Genomic DNA, 19,003 nt, shown 5'->3' with positions numbered 1-19,003 from the left:
GAAAGTGCATGGAGAATTCATCTTTGTCAATCTTTATTGTGTATTAGCAACAATAAAATGCAGAAACATGATACAAAAAAGCAATCAAGGAGAGTACAAAAGATCAAATAGCACACAAATTGAAATAGGTAATGAATGAAGCTAAGCATTAATTTTCCTGCAATTCTTTCTGATTTCTCCCCTGGAACCTGTTAATGGAGAGATATTTCCCATCTTGATCATGGACTTAGCAAACTGCTGAAAGAAAAGGTGATTGTCCGCGGCATATTGCTTGACTAACTCCATGGATGCTTCACTCTTTGTGAATAGAATTTGGTCAGAAGACAAGAGACCCTTATAAGCAAGCAGATTCTTGAAGTAACTGTTATCAAACTTGGTTGGACTTGCAAAGTCCAAGAAAAACAGATTCTGATCACCTCCAGACTGAGGGCAGCGGCCGCGGAGTTGTCGGGCATAAGATTGATCAAGTGTGTAATCCGGTTGCCCGTTTCCTGACTGGTTGTATAGCCTCTGCCTGAAGCTCGTGCATCGAGCATTTCCAATAGTGTGGCTTCCTGCAACAAATTCAGTCAGTTATGCTATTAGCATTGGCAAAGCATAAACCACCTCACCCGCCTCAGTAGGATGTACATTGAGTTGATTCTTTTGGTTCTGTTCTTTTGTATTAAAACTTATACCCAAAAACAAAAAATTTAACAATTTAGTACCAGAAGTGGCTACAAGATCAACAAGATTGAGACCCTGAAGCTTGTACTTGGTAAGAATTGTCTGAAAAGTGTTGTTGGGGGCAGGAATATTGTTGTTAGAACCACTCAAGCTAGCACCTCTTGAGTCTCTTCTTCCTAATGGAACTTCCCAGCTTGGTCCTCCAGACTGTGTAATTGTTTACATAAACCAGAAAATTGTGGTCAGCTCAGGATTTTTCGGGTTACTCAGTTATGTTTCATAAAACTTACAAGAACAGTTGAGTCTCTAGCAGCTAAGGCTAGGATATCAGCACAAGAAACTGTGTGAGGGCATTCTTTTTCAACTGCAGCTTTTATCTCATCCAACACTTCGAATCCTCGGGCCGAGTTTCGATTTGGATTTGACAACTTTTCGCTGATTATGCTTCCACTGCTGTCTAACAATATTGATGCATCACACCCCTGTAACATGACAATTTTTGTGCTTGTTATAGCTATATATTTTCAGGACTAAATTGCAAAAAAAAAAACAAAGAATACCCGAAAAACTCTTTGGATTGTTTTTCAATTCTAACACAATCTTTTGAAATCTTCATAAATTATTGGAAAAAGGAAGTTGAAAGCTCTTGTATTATTTGGTAATTAATCAAGCTTCAAAAATATGTCATTTTTTTACTATAAAGACAGTGATAGATATATACGAGAGTAAGAGTGCAAAAACCAAACCAAATCCAATATTTCAATCAATAAATTTTGTTTATTTCGGTTTGAGGATTTTTGGTTCAATTTGGTTTTGGATATAAAAAAATCGTGAAATTTTAGTGCAGACCAAACTAAAAAAAAAACTAAAAAATTATCAAATCGACAAGTTTGGATCAATTTGGTTTGACACTATGAAAAATATTGTTTTTTTCAATTGTTTGACATAAAAAAATTTCAGTGCAAACCAAACTAAAATACCAGAAAATCAACCAAATCGACAAATTTGGTTTACTTTGATTCAACATTATAAAATATTTTGGTTATTTGACATAAAAATATCAGTTAAGTGCAAACCGAACCAAATCGGTTCAGTTTAAACTTTTTACACCTTTGTAATTTCGGCTAGGTTCGATTGAAAAAACAAAATTTCCGGTCGGTTCAATTTGATTGGAACCAAATACTTACCTTGACAAAGCAGTCATGAAAATGTAGCCTGAGCAATGAGGCAGCCATTCTAGCTTCTTTGGCAACTGCCTTGGCTACAATAGACTTAACAATTTCTTGAGCTTGAGGGCAAGAATTATCATAAAATTGAGGGTAAAGGTAGCCACCATTGCCCTTCCAACATAGGCAAAGAGGAGCAAAAGCAAGAAGAGTAAACACAAAGAGCAAGCTCATCTTCATACATTGAGCCATTGTTTTTATATTTTTCACTTCCAATACACTATGGTTTACTAGGAATATGTCAACTTATGGTTTGATTAAGTGTATATATACAGCCCAAAAAGGAGGGAAGGGTCTAAATAAGTTGGAGTTGGTAACTAACTAGCTAGCTTTTTTATCAATCATTTCACAAATAAAAACCTACTATATTAGTAGAGTTGTTAGGTTCAATTCTTTAGGCTGAATAGTCCATTCATACTAGTACACACATGTGCGAACCTATATAGAACGTATGGTCGGACCTAGATAGAGCGTATGATCGGTAATTTCTCATTTTATAAATTTTTATTTTCGAATAATATTATTAAGGTAAAATTATCATTTTTTATCTATAAATTTGATCATTTTGTCAAATAAATCTCTAATTTTATTTTTTAACAATTTGATATGTCACTTTTGCGAGTTGAGACAAATTTAGTCATAACATGCTTAGTTCGCCGTGGATTGATTGCGTGAATTTACTTAATTGGTTTAAGTAGGACAGATAAATTTTATAACTTTGATTGAATTAGAATTTAAATATATATGATCCAATTTACAAAATTAATGGATTAGATTGTCTATTTTTTTTTTAGAAATATATTTGATAAAATGGCCAGAATAATTGATAAAACAAAGTCTTTTACCTATTATTAATATAAAATTTAATACAGTAGTTATACTTATGCCCATCTTATTTTATTTTTATTTTTATTTATCCACCATTTTAAAATGACAATAGAATATATAAATTTTTTGACTTACTTTATAAAAACAAATTCTGAATTTGCTGCTGCGGACACATATGCATAGTTGTTATCCAATTAGTAAGTTACTACGATTAGTGATATTTTTGTGGTAGATATGGGTACTAAATCATGGAATGAACTTTGATTATATTACGTTTTAAGTTTTTGCTAAATTTTAATATGATTTACCACTTTGATTTACATTCTGTAGTACGACTAAATTTCACTTGTCTATATCATTTCTGATTTGACTACTACTATTCCAACTAAAGTTGTACTTCACACTTGGAAAGTAAGGATTGTGATTTTTTTTTTATATATAACTTGGATTGTGATTTAAATTTTAATGTGTCTTAGGTGTAATGTAAGGGCATAATTGAATTATTCTTTCGCTGGGATTGTTGCTTAAATTGGTGATATATCATATCGAGAAATTGTAACCTAGACTTGGTCCATGAATTTTCCATGTATAATTTCCCATATCATTTATGTGCACAGCGGAAAAATATGTTTCCAATTTTTGTTTTTCTACGTCATTCAAATATTAGTGTCTATTTTGAAAAATTTATCATTTGATAACCTTATAGAGCTTATGATATAAAAAAAAAATTATTTTTATCGTTCACGTAGCAGAAAACCAGAAATGCATTATGTTTAATTACCTAATGAAAAAAATTAAACTTTGGCTACCGTTATATAAAAACAATATTGTTTGATACCACGAAGATGTTTAACACAACTTTGTGTACTCCATACTTCGAAAGTAAGGGATTGTGATTTGATATGTTTTAGGTGTAAGGGTAGAATTGAATCTATTCTTGCATTGGGGTTTATTGCTTAAATTGGTGAAAAACAAAGGGGTGTTTCTTAGCTTGGAATTCTTTCATTATGTAGTAGAGGTAGCTAAATGATTTTGAGCTATGCATTTAACCTAATTATTCAACAGAAGTCAATCAACGATTTAAAAAATTTCCTGCAGGTTTTGTATTCAATATCCACAGAATAATGAATACAAAAATTTTGCAGAGTGAAGACAAATTAATTGGTGAGAGAAGTTGTCAAAGAAGAAATAGATCAACTGCTACGTTGACAAATTGGACAATCTCAAAATTATTGACTTCAACTTTCTACTCAAAATATTTGTGATGCCACTGAAATCATACTCAATTAATATTGTAATAGGGTGAGTAATCAGTTCGTTCCGTCAAAAATCGACCGATTGAATTAAAATAAAATTAATTTATCTTTTTCATCGAACATAATTAAATAATGAAAATTTTAATTAACTGAAATTTTAAAAATATAAAACTGAACCGACCGAATTAGTCGGTTAAATTTATTAAATCAATGAATTATAATTCAAATAGTATAAGCGTTAAGCAGCATTTTGCTAGATCGTGGGATTTATTATTCCTCCCGCAAGCGCTTATTTTTCCAATTATAAAAAATGAATATGCAATTTGACCGCAAAACTGCCTCCTGCTCGTGGATAACAGAGCTAAATATTTATTTTGAACAAATTAAAATCATAAATTTGTAGCAAACTTTTGTAAAGTGGGGATTTGAAGGAAGAAAAATCCAGAAAAGGACAGTGATAGGGGTTGGACAACTACTCCAAAAGTTTGTGATTCTTCAGAAGTAACTAGTAAGGTATCTTTTTGCATCACCCAATTCAACATTAATTCTATTTGTTCTTACCAAGTATACTCTATAGTCTATTCAACATTTTTAGGCTAAGGAAACATAATACTCAACGTTGTTATAGAATCCTGTTTGGGTTAAAATCACTTTTTGATTCAACCAGCCACTCACAGGCAGGCTCGTGCTCCTCTACGGGTCAGAGTTGATTGACACGTACGAAATCCCGATTCTAAAGTCCGCTCTAATTGGTATAAAAAAAAGTCGTCGATTAAGGATTATTTCCTTTCAATTCACCCCTGATATTTCAAGCTAAGCCTCTGGATTAAACCATGATATTTACTTCACCTATAAGGTTAATTTGCCATTAAGGAAATACACTATAATTGAGTTCATTCGTATTTCTTATCTCATCCAATAATTTTGTTAGATAAAATTTGGTAATGTAAAATCCAATGGAGCTCCTTGCAAATTAGATTGAAATGAAAAGCTAAAACTAAGGGGAGCAGTAGTCGGTTTGGTGACCACACCGCCCTCTCACTCTTAACCAATCGGTAAAACTGAAATCTCACAATGTAATCAGTTACATAAACATTAAATTTGCATAATAGATAACATAAAAGTAATTATGTCCCAGAAGAAAATGCTCAATGTATTATACCTGCAATCATAGTTCGAATCTCAAACCAAAACTCATTCAAATTTTTCGGTTCAGTCAATTCAGTTTGATTAAATATGTTAATCCAGTTATAAATGAATCCTGCACACCCCCTACTGAAATTAGTTAAGCATATCTCCAACTTGTCATAAAGCCATAAGTTTTCATGGCAATGTGCATAGTGGTCCACTATAAAGGCATATCTCCTAAATCAGCAACTTTGTAATTCTATGATTCCCCCACTTACAATTCTATTCCTTAACATGCCATATATTTCTTGCTCTACATTACTTATTCGCACTGCAATCACCATTTATCATTTCATTTCAGACTATCAGAAAAGCATATCTTTCACGGTGCCCATAACCCGAATTTAGTCATTCCCCACTTCCTTTTACCAAATGAACTCTTTCCATTCACAAACTTCTGAGATATAAAATCTCCTAGAGCTTTAGCTGCATAAATTTAAATCGACCCATAATTCTTCTCACTTGGTTTTGGTGTTCCTTGAACCGAAGAAGATGATTGCTCCCAAGAGGCTTCTGCTCTTGAGTAGCCGCTGTTGAGGTCTTCTGCTCGCGTGTACCCATTTCCTTCTCCACTTGCCTAGAATTACAATTAACAAAATATTAAGTACTCGACTATAAGAATACTATCATCATCAAATTCAAACTCAAACACGCTTTTTTAATCCTCGACATTTAAGTTTTCTGACCTTGGTCAATTTGGCCTGTTAAAAAATGTGTTGAGTTCCAAATTTCCAATATGTAGTCCGTATTTACTTGAACAACTATTAACTACTAAAATTTTAGAATTTAATTGTCAAAGTGGTCCTGTAAACTTACTATTTCCAAGCACGCAGATACTATTGTCATGCCTGGCAACGCATCAATTCCTCGCTGCATAATGGCATACCAGCAGATCATTATGAACATATTGTTTATAGGGAATGGAAGATAACATTTGCAATTATAGAATATCAAAAAGCTTCTGAAAAAAATATATGAAAAAGATAGAGCTTGCAGACAAAATAAATAAATAAAAAGTTAGAGAATACGTATTGAATGCTGCTAATAGACATAAAGAGAGGTACCAGGTGTTCCACTCGCGTCTTGTATATAAACCCCGCACAACAAAAAAGCGTAGACGAGACAAAAAACCTGCTCCATGCCAATTTATTGAAACATCAAAATTCAGAAATGAAAGGATAAAGTAAAAGCTACCTCAGTTTGTAACATGCCAATTAGGACATCAACATTTTTTTCACTCGCAAAAGAAACAACCAATTGCTTTCATTAAAACATAAATTGTTGCGGCAGTATGTTTTTGTCATGCGTGAAAAGCCAAGGCCATGATCATAACCTTAAACTAGTTTCAATTAAGTTATGTATGATGAGGGAATTGGCAAAGAAAATAAACTGAAAAGAGCTGGATGATCTGCAAATTAAGAAAAGCATATAGCATAAATACTGCTCTGCAGTATTTCTGGCTCGTGTCATACTTTTATAATACATTGAACTGGCCAAACAATGATTAAGTTATTAAAAGTTAATTAGGTAAAACAAGATGATGGAAGATTTCCATACACGCAAGATAAGACCCCAAATATAGCCCATCCTTGCTTAAAGTCTTCCCCTTGATCCTGCTTGTGCGCTGAAAAGATGGAACAAACAAAGCTGAGCCTTCAGCAAAGCTGGGAAGACGTGCAAAAACCACTGAACAGAATTCAAAATCAAAGCAGAATGTAGTGTGAAGTTTTGCTAGACATTGGCATCAAACTTATTGTCACTTGTATAAGTAATTCAATCATCTTTTCACACAGCACATTCAATATTGGTAACCCTACCGATTAGAATTAGAGCATAAGGGCCATTTTCACATAACTAGATCTTTTGTTTGTAATGCTATTCTTGAATATAGTAATAACAATTATTGTTAGTATTAGTATTATTATAAAATGTCAAAGTTTCTAGGACCCACTTGATGGTAATATTAAGATCTTATAATAGTGATACTACCTAATTTTTGCCTTGAACAGCAGACTTACCACACACTTTTGCGAGAAAGAATTGAACAGGCTCATATCCTTCTATTGGGATTGTGATATTAACTTCATATGGTGTATCACGGACCTCCTGACCTTCATATTAGAAATCCAAATTCAGAATATTATAGAATAAAAAGAACATCAAATAACACACATGGAAAGATTATGCAGAAACCATACATCTCCAATCCACAATTAACATTGTCGGAGATAAAGTTGTAGGAGGACTCCCGGTTGCACCTGAGCCTGACAATCTAACCTCTAAGCCTTTCTCAGGAAGAACCTGAGATGGTGGTTAATTAAACAAAATCACATATGTATCAAGAAACTGCATTTGCAAATAGCAGGTTTCACGCCTTCGACAGGCTAAGAGTACCTGAACAATGGATTTTCGAACCAAAGTAGAAACGGAAGCAACTGCAGTCATATAAAGGGTAACATGGGTTTGTTCAGTGCTAAAGCTGCAGAACATAACCACCTAATTTAATACTTACCAAAAGTAAGCAGAAATTTCATTTTAACAAGGGTAATTACTAAAATGATTACCTATAATCCTGATGAGATTTTTCAAAGCCCAGTTGAGTCATGCCATTATAAACCTACAAGTTCAGACAAAAAAATGTAACCTCCATACTCTGTTGTTATCCATTACGATGTTGTTGTTATTATTATTTTGTTAAAATAATAAAATTTAATTATAAAGGACAGATGGAAGGCCAAAGAATCTGAAAATTGATGATATTTTCTTTTCAGCATTTATAAAGGGAAGTAGGTTCTCACAATTTCCCATGATCGTGGATGCAATCCAACAGTGAAGCCCTCAAATACCCGTGGACCCGGTTTCTCACATGGAATAGCAAGGTCAATGACAACTCTGAGTAAAGGGAAAACAGCAGTCGATTTAGAGAAAAAACATTGGAGTTCTGCTAAATGTTTGCAAAAGTTATATGAAGATTAATGACAATCACTTTGACACTTCTCTTAAAAGATAGAAATAATCATAAATGCATCAAGCAATTTTTTAGCATTACTCTTCCTACAGTCCCCTATTAGTTTTCATCAGAGTATGACAGTCCCGTCAAGCAGCAGTTGAGTTTCCAGATGTCTAGCACAGTAACTTAAGTCCCATCTGCTCAGAGGCACAATTTGAATGTTCTGCAAAAGGAGGGCTGAAAGGTTTCAACTCCTTGCCACAAACGATACCAAAAGACCAGCTAAGAAAAATCAAATGTCGATGCTTTTTGAAAGTCGCCCCCTATCAAAGGTTACTCAATCTAAAGAATTTATAGATTTTGCCTCCACCATAAAAGCCTCTAGTATTTCAACATTCAGCATACGACAGTTAACTAAGTGATATATTGAGACAAGTAACATACTTAATTGCAAAATCAATGCAATCCAGGTTGAAAAATCCTCCATTTAAGGCAAGTTATAACATTATATATCATCGTGCAAAAATATGCTGGACACTTTCCCATTGTCCAATGACAATTAATTAATTTTTTAAAACAATTCAGTCACTTAACCATTCCAAAACAACCCTTTATGATTTTATTTATATAAATACTCTGATCTTAGTCAATCATATTAAAAGTTGAAAAGTCACAAACAACGTGTTGGAAAGTCGACAAGGAGTACCTAAATTAAAAGGATCGAAGTCAGTTTCCTGATTTTCGGTTGTTTCTCTTTCTGTTTAGGATCTATTAAGATAATAAAACTATTGTTTACAGCTTGAACTTTTAGGTGAATTGGTTATTTGACATGGTATCAGAACCTCTATGATCGGAAGGTCTAAGTTCGATCCTTAGGAATCCCCAATTAGTTAATTAAAATATCTGAGCACAAATGAGGTGGGCTTGTATGCTTATTGGTTCACGCTTCAAGTCCAATGGCATTTTAAGATAATAAAACTATTGTGGAGCCTCACCCAACATATTGAACTTTTGGGTGAAGTTATTTGACAGGATCCTAATTTCTAGGCTGATTTATTTAGATATTTCCTAGAATATTTTCTTAATTGTTCCTTTTTTCTGATTGTATATATTTGTAGAGCCTGGCCAAAGAAAGGTAGGTAGAAAATTAATTCATTAAATTATGTTTTCCCAATAACTCGCCCAAAGGTGAAAGAACTAGGAGGGTAATCTCCAAAAAACCATGTATACAAATGTTCTCAGAACATAAAGCTTATCTCCATGCATCTTTAGCATTTAAAATCTAAATTACAAGTATTAGTTTAATAGAGGTGGCATTTTACAACGTAGTGCAGCTAAAGGACAAATGAAACACTATAAAATGGAAGTCAAGGCACGAAACACAAACCTGCAATCTGACTCATATGTGACATTGCATACACATCCACGTCCACCTGAGATATAACAATAAAGACAACGGAGAACTCTTTGATTGTTAAGGAACTCTTTAGAATGGCAGGCAATGCAAAACCATATCTATGGGTCAAAGATTCATGGGCAAAAGAATAAGCAGAAAGAAGTGGGTGAAATATAAATCACAGAAAATTTAGAGCATCCTTTTGTTTAAGAAATAGGCTAATAAGATAAGCACGCACCCAGCCCTGTCAAAGATCTGGGTTCATCAGCCTTATGACAGTTCAAGAATAAGTCGAAGAGAATCAGTAGAAGGCTCAGCATATATGTGCATTAACAACAATAAAAGCATAGTCCAATCTTTTAATTTATTCTTTTAAATGCTTCACATAATCGCAAATAAATGTTAAGGACGCCAGATCAACCTTCTTTAAACAATCATTTATTATGACCCTGAACTGTTATTTCAACATTATATTTTCCACTTCAAGGATGTGAAATATTTTCATGATGTATAGGGATAGTGGCATATTAGTGCCTAATCAACTATGATTGCATACAACAAACAGGAAGGCCAAAGCATTGACCAAATCAAAACAGTTCACCATATATAGAAGATAGTATAAGGTCAATTATACTTGTGCAAGGAAACGGAGAGTTAAGATTCATAAATAGTATCCACAAACCTTTGCATTGTCCATTTAAACAATTTCCACATATGACATTCACCTAAAATAGCAAAAGAGAGAGAATTATACAACCTGTGCATAATCACAAGGGATACTGAAGGCATACATAAAGTAAGGGGTTCTAGAGATGTATAAACTTCAATTAGTTATTTATATAGGTGAATCTGTGCACGTGTGAAAGGGGGGAAAAGTTGCGTGTCTGTGTGCGTAAAATTTCCCATAAAAATATGCTTCAGCACAACAACTAACCCGAGCAGTACGTCCTAGTTTGTCATAAGTAAGCTCACAATTGGCCAGGTCACCATTGTAAAACTCCTGGACAAATTGATAAACTTAATATGAGAAATAGAATCAAATATTAAAAATACTGGTTAATAAGAATACTAAGACGGCATCAAATTAGGTAAAGAAGACAATACAAATTTCAGTAGTATAAGTTGGCATGCTAACCATTTAAGTTCAGTTTATCTTCTCATATTCATGGATGAAAGAATACAGTGACACAATGAGGAAGAAGATATTGGAGATGACTAAGAATGGGGAATTGAAATAAAGTTTTTAATAAAGAGGAACACTATAACATACTTCCTTTTATTTTATTCTCTTCATTTTTATATTTTCTTCACCTAAGGATTCAAAATCATTAAAAATTTAACAATTTCATGCTAGTAAACATTGATATCCATGAAATTGCATCTCCCATCCACATCACTATATTACGGATTATAAAACAGTAAAATAATGCTTACTTGAATAAAATTAGCATGTCCTGAACCAGCAGTAAAATAGTTGAACTTATTAAATCGGCCAAAATCCACATACCCCTGCATATTAATAAGAGCTCAACATATGTTAATTGTACCCATCAAATCAAAAGATGTATGAATAGACATGATGGTACTAATATAATGGCCAATATGAGCGAGTACAAAGTGTGTGTAGCTATCAAAGTTGTCTCAAAACATAGACAGAGACTATATCCATTCCAGAGTTAGCTATCAATTTATTAGAGTCCCAGATGTTCAGCCACATCCGCAATAAAAAATGGCATGGCAGTCACTAATAAGAAAGTCATCTGCAAGGACAATGTTCCAATTTATTGCAAATTTCTTTCCCAAGCCCATCACTTGAATCTCATCTATCTGAAAAGTAACTTATATGCATCCCATTTTTCAGTTTGTCACTCACATAATAGATTTTCCTTTAGAAATAATACCCATAGTTACTTAAATGAAAATTTCAGAGAAATTGATTAGACAATAATTTACTTTGAATTCATATAATTCATGCCTAAAAACCCATTTCAGAGTGATCCAAAGCTTCTAAAGTAAGTGAGCAAATTTCTTCACTAAATTGAACGAAAACCAAAAAAAAAAAAAATTATGTCATCATGTCATGCATCAACAATTCAGAAATGAAACAAAAACAGTAGAAACAAAATTATGAAAATCATGAAAAAGGATCATAACAGTAAAGTACACTAAAACATAGTGTTGTGGACTACCGTTTGTGATCGTTTCTGAACGTCTTTGCAAAATTGAACCACTAAGTCAGTATTATCCTGCACCAAGACAAAGTTAAAACAACAACTCTTCTCAACATTCACGAACTAGCATAGATAGAAAAGGCAATTACCTTTCCTTCGTACTCGAACGGCTGTCCGATCCAGCTGCTCTAATAGCAAATTAAGAGAAAACATGTCTAACAAATATTAATTTGTAATAAATCTACTGAAACATATAGCAGAGCAGACAATTTACTTGAAACAAAAACCTATTAAACCTTCACTTAAAACCTTGAACATACTAGAGTAAATTACTAAAACATTAGGATACAAAATCTACAAGACGACTGGAATTATCAAGAGCATAGCAGCTGGAACTGGGTACAGTAACTGATGCAGACTCAAGTGCCTGTATTACAATAACTGAGACGGAAAAGGAAAATTGCAGAAAATTAGATTACAACAAAGAAATCGGTAAGACAAATCAAAGCTAAATATCAAATGGTAATTAAGTGAGGGACTCACCTAAAACTATAAAGCATAAGCAGTATAAAGAATGAACAGAACATAATCTAAGATCCTTCATTACTTCAAGTTTATAGGAGTTCGGTCCAATCTAACACAAATAAGAAGTGAATTGGGAAATTTTTGTAGTAAATTTATCTGAAATTTCGTATCATGACTATTTGGAGAGAATTGTTGAAGAAGAATGATGTGAAGAGCACGTTGTGCTTGTAAAATTACAATTTGAGGCCTAACTTCTTTATTTGTTCAAAATTCTCCTTTATCGAAATAGAGTTTTTGAACATAAATTTTAATTTTTTGGTAGTTGTATATTTATCAAAACTTACATAAATTATGACTTTTATAAAATTAAATTAGTAATAGATTTACAAAAGAATTAAAAATAATTAAAAAACCATAGTACGATGTCATCTTAATACTAACATTAGATTATAGCTTAAATATTTATTATAAATAAATATAATCATATACTATTAGAATAAATGAGGTATTTTAATTTTATTAACTTAATTAGGTTTAATTAACTAATTTTTTTTTATAAAATATAGAACCCGAAAATATATAAAAAAAAATATGAAATAGATCACATTAATATAAAATAATAATTTATTATTGGATCATTGCTTTATGTTGAAATTATAGAACCCGAAATAGTGATGCTTACCATTGTAATTACTAGTTTCGCATTACGTGCTATGCACGTGGCTCGTAACGTAACTTGTCAATGTATATATTAATAAATCTATTATAATTATATCAATTTTTTAGTTATAATTAATATTAAATTAGTTAAGAATTTTTGTAAAAGTAAATATAATATGTTCGGTTATGAAATTTTTTTCCATACTGAATTTATTCTTTTTCTGATTTTATAATAATTATAATTAAATAATTAATTTTATTTTATTAATAATATCTTTAAAAATAACAAGATAAAAATTTAAATAATAATATATTGACCAAATACAGTATTTTAATTTTGTAGTTAAATCAAACTAAAAGATAGGTATTCCTACTAATTTGGAGACAATTTAGTTATTTTTACATACTAAAAATTAAATTGTAGATAATTTAGCTACCTATTCTAATTAGGACTTTAATTATAATAGTGATTAATTAAATAACTAATTAGTTAATGACTATAAAACCTTTATTTAGTAATAGATTGAAAAGGATTATTCAGTAAATTTGCTTGTCCCCCCCCATTCGTGCTTTTATATATAGTATAGATATAGATAGAGATATAGATAGAGATAATTATGTATAAATAATTACTATAATCATTATGAGTTTATATGTGAATTACTATTTTTCCATAAATTTATTATTTTCTCTCCTGACGTTTTTAGTTTTTTCTTTACCTAAAACGCCCTTCCCCTTTTATAAGAGAATTTGAGTGAAAAAGAAAAAATCTGAGGATAAAATATGGAAAAAGGGTAATTCACGCCTTAACTTGTGACAATAGTTGGATATAGTATAACACAAGAAACATCATCCCCTTGCAGCAGAATCTGTGATCAACTCATTTCCTGCCATCAAAGTTTATTACTGTAACTAATCATCAATCTGGTAGCTGAAACATGCAAGAATCTCGACGTCAAATAAAACACAACATCGTCTCGACAAGTGTGTAAGAACATATTGTACAATTCTGAAAGCCAGGTTAAGATTAAACCTCTCCTTCCCGCTATCAAAAAACAAATAATTAAATAAAAATTATAAAATAGAACATTTGTTTTAGTTTCCTTAGGTTCCTCATCAAGCAAGCAAATTAGAACTGATTTGGCTACCGTCTGAATGAAAGCCAGCAGTTGTATGGTAAGTCCCCTCTGGACAATCCTAGATTTTTTTGCTTCCTCGTAGGAGTCTTCGTACCAGCCTTAGTCGATCCATAAGTGATTTCGCTCTCAGACAATGCTTATAGGATAGATTTCTCAATTACCAAAAATGAGAGGCACAAAGCTGCAGACAAAAAGAAACAAAAATGCTACAAGTCACTTAAATCTCGCTTCTAAATAGCCTTCATGAAGCCAAGAAAGGAGATTGGAACTTGAAGCTACTTGCCGTAGGGTCATATCTACAATTATAAAAATGGTGTTAGCATGCAAGTATTGATGTTTCATTCAGTTTGTCCGGTATCTCTGCCCTCGTGTGTGCGATATCTTGGCAAAATTTAGCCATTTCAGAACTCATCTTCTGTGGCTCATTCAACTCTGGTTTACCTTTCTGCTAGCTGAACTGATCACCAAGACTTGGTCTTCTTGCTAAACTGATCATTTAAGTCTAACCTGGAGGATCAAGTGTACTTCTTTCTTAAAAATGGATCTCAGCTCTTGATTGGCTTCAATACCTATCCTTCTGCATGAATTATAAGCCAATTAAATACATTAATTAGCATAGTGGAAAGCCTAAAATGTCGCTACTCGGGTGCGTTACAACTTCATGAGAGTATAAACAGTATAGAGAACATCAAATGCATCTGACAGCAAAGACGCCTTACAAGATATTTTTTGAACTTTTCCCCAAAAACTATTTGGACAGTCCTTTGATAAATCTTCTACCTTTATTTTTCTTAGGTTTTTTTTTTAATATAGATCACTTATTAAATGCACATGAAAATATAGCAATCACATGAAAATTTAATTTATTAACCAAGCTAGAAGTAATGATCTTTATAAGAGAAGAAATTACCCTATTTTTGAGCCTTTTTTACCCACAATTATCTTCCGCTGGCTTAGCTTGGGAGTGATCAAGTGTTGTTCAATCCTGATAGAACCATCTCGTAGCTCCTTCCACTCTATCAATCTATGTTCTATACCGTATGGGATTTCCTGAAATGTGCAAGGTTAAAGTCATTCAAATGTTATATACCTCCTAAACAATATTACAATAGTAGTGTGCCACACCCAAACATTACACAATACGGAGAAAATCCAATTGTTACCTGATGTACATGATCTAATAACTTTTCTCGAACAACCTCTAAGGAAATGTTTTTCATGACTTCTTCGCTCATATTTAACGGGTCCTCATCCCAAGGTCTTTTAACTGCCTAAGAACCAAAAGCCATTCAAGAAACAGAGTCAATTGCAAGTCCTGTTTGAGAGGATAGAGAAATATAATGGTCGTGAAACAATGTTGTCATGAGGACACGTATGTAGCCAAAAAGAGAAATCCTTTTACATATTTCTTCATGTCTGATAAAATCAGGAATACTGAGAGGTAAAATCAAACAGTTTTCAACAGGTAACTTCACTGCTAAGAAAAAGAAAATGGTTGTCTACAGTTCTCCCTCTGTGCGTGTTGGAATAGCAAAGAATTGAGAAGTTTCTATATATATGTGTGCTGGAATGATGAATTGCGAAGTTCTCATATATGTATGTTTTTATCATACTTGAGATAATTTATTTCTTGAGAAAAAAAACTTCTCCTTCAACACTGTAATATCGAATTAGAATCCAGATTCCCCAATGGATTAGGAACTTGCCTGCTCCATCAAATATTGTGTTAGATCCTTCACGCCAGCACCCTTCAGTCCTGATATCATGAAGCACCTAAAACATAAATGAAAAAAATTCAAAATTCCATCATCAATTACTAACACGAGTGACAATGGATTTCCCTTTATATAACAAAGGCCAACCTATCATATCCATGAAGATCTTTGCATTGCTCGGCAACCTTGAGCAAGTCTTTCTTTTTCTCAACCAGATCTACCTTGTTCATACATAATATCCTCTTCTGTTTTGAGTCTGTTTGTTCTCCAACACGTTCAATTAATCTCATCACTCTTGAATCAGGCCTAGACACAAGAATGTGCAGCATGCAATGGAATCAAATTATGAGTGACTAAATATACAGGAAATAAAGTAGAAGATTTAGATCTCATCACAATGTTGTTTATACGTGAAAGCAAAACTAACTAGAATAATCGGAGAAGGATATATTTTTTCTTTTCCAGATACATAAAATACAGTTAAAACCTCACGTCAATAGAAGATCAAATATCCGACATAAAAAAATAGAAGATCAAATAATCAAACAGCAGGGAAACATCTTCCTCAAAGAGCTGAGTTATCGAGAAAGTTATACCATTAGTGTTAGCTTCAAAATAATATAAGCACAATCATAGAAAGAGTCTACAATGTCTTATAAAATGTAGAACATGCAATTTTCTTGGAAAAGAAAAAGATAATAAGCATAACTTGTAAAATTCCGAAAATGTACAACACATGTATAAATTTAAGAAGAAAACTGTAAGGCAGTTCAAATATTTTATTGAAGGGAGAAGGTTGTGGTAGGGTTATAATCCATCCAGAATGGTAATAAGTGAGCTACAGCAGTAGAGCTGCCAAAAAAAATGCAATATTGGTATTCAAACTAGAATGTCAGCAGTACCATATGAATGGGTGATAACAAGCTCAGCCTCTTCTAACAAATAAAGATATGCACAAAAGAGGAAATATCAACATATTAATCTTAACTGAAGTAAAATTTGGTATAACATTTGAACTCATGAATGTCATAGGAAAGATAGCATTAGATGTAGCCAAACCATTTGGCATTGTAGAAAGCCAAATTTTCTTTCATTGTAAAAGGGAAAGAGATGCCATAAATAAGGATTAAAAAAAAGATGTACATACAGAAAGTCTTCTACTAACTGATCACAAACTAAAAATAAAATCTGAAATATCTCATACAACTAGGTAAATAAGAAATGTCGATTCTATTCAAAATTTCATGCAATGGATCACTAACCTGGTAAGATGCCTATGAACATCGAAAACAACCATGAGCATATCATATAAATCAACTGCACTCCAAGCATTTTCCACACGAGCCTTCACATCTTTGTAAGTAAATCCATTGCTCTTTAGCATAAGCCCAGGAGTATCAAAAAAACACTGCATTGAACACACATATTATATTAAACTGCAGTGATACATGTAGTAACGTTGGAAACAACATATTATATGTGACTTACTTCAACAGCATCTCTTTCAACTGGGAACAATAGAATTTTGATATAATCGATTACTACATGCAATGACAGTGCAATTAAAATAGAAAAGCAAATATATAAACAGGAAGACAAATCATATTTCATGATAATAGATGCATCTCATGTATGACATAACATATCAATAACACAACAAATATTTTAATTCCTTTTCCCTCTCTATGCAAGTCGGCAGCTTGTATGGGCTAGTTTATCCTCATTTCTGATCACCAAATTTAAAAAAATGATAAATTCGTTTTATTATTTTCCTAACTTTCTTAAAATAAAACCAAAAGATATATTTCTTTTCAAAGTACACTAGCTGCCGGTGGAAGACTTAGGTAATATGTTACAAATGCTTCCTTGTAATTTGTCTTGAGTAAAGACAAGAAGTATAACTAATCAAAACTTTGATTTAAGCATTACATTCAGAAAATGTAACCATTGAGTTTGATCAATCTAGCCAATCTAAATACAGAGTGCAAGAGTCGGACAGCATATCAATTGCACATTATTCTCAAAAATCAATTTGTCCACACGAGACTTGTGCATAAGATAAACAATTTCATAGGAACAAAAAGAAACAAAGCATCACATCAACTATCAACTATATGATCAGAAAACAATAATGTTTCAAGTTATAAGCTTTTGCTCTTTCATGTATATAAATATCATCCATTAAGTAACTTAATCCAAATTCATACAAATGTGAAGTAAGTTAATAAAACCAAAACAACATACAATTTGGGTGTTCCCTTTTGTCATTACTCCCAATACTTCATGAGTTGTTGTATTTGTTTTCCGTGACACAGCAGAAACCTTTGTCCCAACCTAACATTCCAGCCAAAACAAGATAAACAAATCAGCACCAGCAATCAGAACTCAACACACGAGTCTCTGAAATCAAAGAGGATACATGATGTTCTTTTTGGACATGTAGCATGTACATAAACAAACATATAATTAATAATTATCAAACACCCATCACTTTAAAATCAAAGGAAACACTAAAAACTAGTAAAAGAACGAGAGAAACAAACCATATAATTAGTCAAGGCAGATTTCCCAGCATTAGGAGCACCAATAATACCAACACAAAGAGATTTCTGATCCTCCTCCTTAACCACCTCATCATCCTCCTCCTCATCCGGCCGTTCGAGCGCGGCCTCAAGCAAAGCTTTAGCTAAAATTCTCCTTCTCTCATCCTCAAATTCCTGCTCCTGGATCTTTTTGAAGTGGGATTTTTTCTGGGTTTCTTGCCCAAACACTACTTTATCAGCTCGTTCTCTGTATTTCTCATCCCAAGCAGGCTCTTGAGAGGCTGCTGTGATGCTACTATCGTCATTAGGAATACCTGGGATCGTGTAGTGGCTGCTGTCGAAGACGGAGTCGTTGTTCTCGATTTCAGTGTAGTTGGGTTCGGGTTGAGCTGAGAAGAAACGGGGCAGTAGAATCAGATTGAAAGGATTTGAATTTATGGGTTTTGATGTCTGGGTGTTCAGAATTCTTGCTATTCTAAATGCTTTCATTTTTTGTGTTGAGACTTTTCTGTTTAGATTTTAAGGGTTTTGGGTTTTAGTAAGCATTACAGAGGCGCAGCTAAGGCCGGACAAGGGAAGGAAATGATAATAAATGAGCAAAGGGTTATATCAGTCCCTGAATCTCTACATTTATATCAATTACTCACTCTTAATTAATCAATTAAAAACAACATTTTAAGTTTTAAATTAAATAAAAATATATTTCAAAGAAAAAATAGATAAAGTTATACAGAACAATA

General features: G+C 32.7%; 3 protein-coding genes across 3 annotated transcripts; all 3 read right to left on the bottom strand.

Moving 5' to 3' along the window:
• Positions 1-5: 5 nt before the first annotated feature.
• LOC126678904 (peroxidase 72-like) lies at positions 6-2,140 on the bottom strand. Its single transcript, XM_050373822.2, has 4 exons — positions 1,854-2,140; positions 957-1,148; positions 708-873; positions 6-554 (listed from the first exon to the last, which is right to left on the bottom strand). Exons 1-4 carry the CDS (start codon positions 2,082-2,084, stop codon positions 142-144), a joined length of 1,002 nt encoding a protein of 333 aa, XP_050229779.1. The 5' UTR covers positions 2,085-2,140; the 3' UTR covers positions 6-141.
• A 3,010-nt stretch (positions 2,141-5,150) lies between these two features.
• On the bottom strand, positions 5,151-12,427 carry LOC126677714 (uncharacterized). The gene is made up of 17 exons (XM_050372478.2): positions 12,225-12,427; positions 12,031-12,122; positions 11,831-11,869; positions 11,700-11,756; positions 10,945-11,019; positions 10,445-10,510; positions 10,193-10,235; positions 9,502-9,547; positions 7,963-8,056; positions 7,729-7,781; positions 7,559-7,643; positions 7,363-7,465; positions 7,183-7,275; positions 6,722-6,788; positions 6,229-6,295; positions 5,981-6,034; positions 5,151-5,741 (listed from the first exon to the last, which is right to left on the bottom strand). The coding sequence occupies exons 1-17, from the start codon at positions 12,283-12,285 to the stop codon at positions 5,601-5,603; spliced, it is 1,236 nt and encodes a 411-aa protein (XP_050228435.1). The 5' UTR covers positions 12,286-12,427; the 3' UTR covers positions 5,151-5,600.
• A 1,378-nt stretch (positions 12,428-13,805) lies between these two features.
• On the bottom strand, positions 13,806-18,857 carry LOC126679016 (GTP-binding protein ERG). The gene is made up of 8 exons (XM_050373953.2): positions 18,264-18,857; positions 17,965-18,054; positions 16,983-17,128; positions 15,868-16,026; positions 15,708-15,778; positions 15,169-15,272; positions 14,916-15,055; positions 13,806-14,582 (listed from the first exon to the last, which is right to left on the bottom strand). The coding sequence occupies exons 1-8, from the start codon at positions 18,750-18,752 to the stop codon at positions 14,498-14,500; spliced, it is 1,284 nt and encodes a 427-aa protein (XP_050229910.1). The 5' UTR covers positions 18,753-18,857; the 3' UTR covers positions 13,806-14,497.
• Between the last annotated feature and the right edge of the window lie 146 nt (positions 18,858-19,003).

The sequence above is a fragment of the Mercurialis annua genome, linkage group LG4 (assembly GCF_937616625.2).
Source record: "Mercurialis annua linkage group LG4, ddMerAnnu1.2, whole genome shotgun sequence".
Classification (NCBI taxonomy): Eukaryota; Viridiplantae; Streptophyta; class Magnoliopsida; order Malpighiales; family Euphorbiaceae; genus Mercurialis; species Mercurialis annua.
The sequence above is the reverse complement of the archived record's forward strand: the minus strand, read 5'-3'. Positions and strand labels throughout refer to the sequence as shown.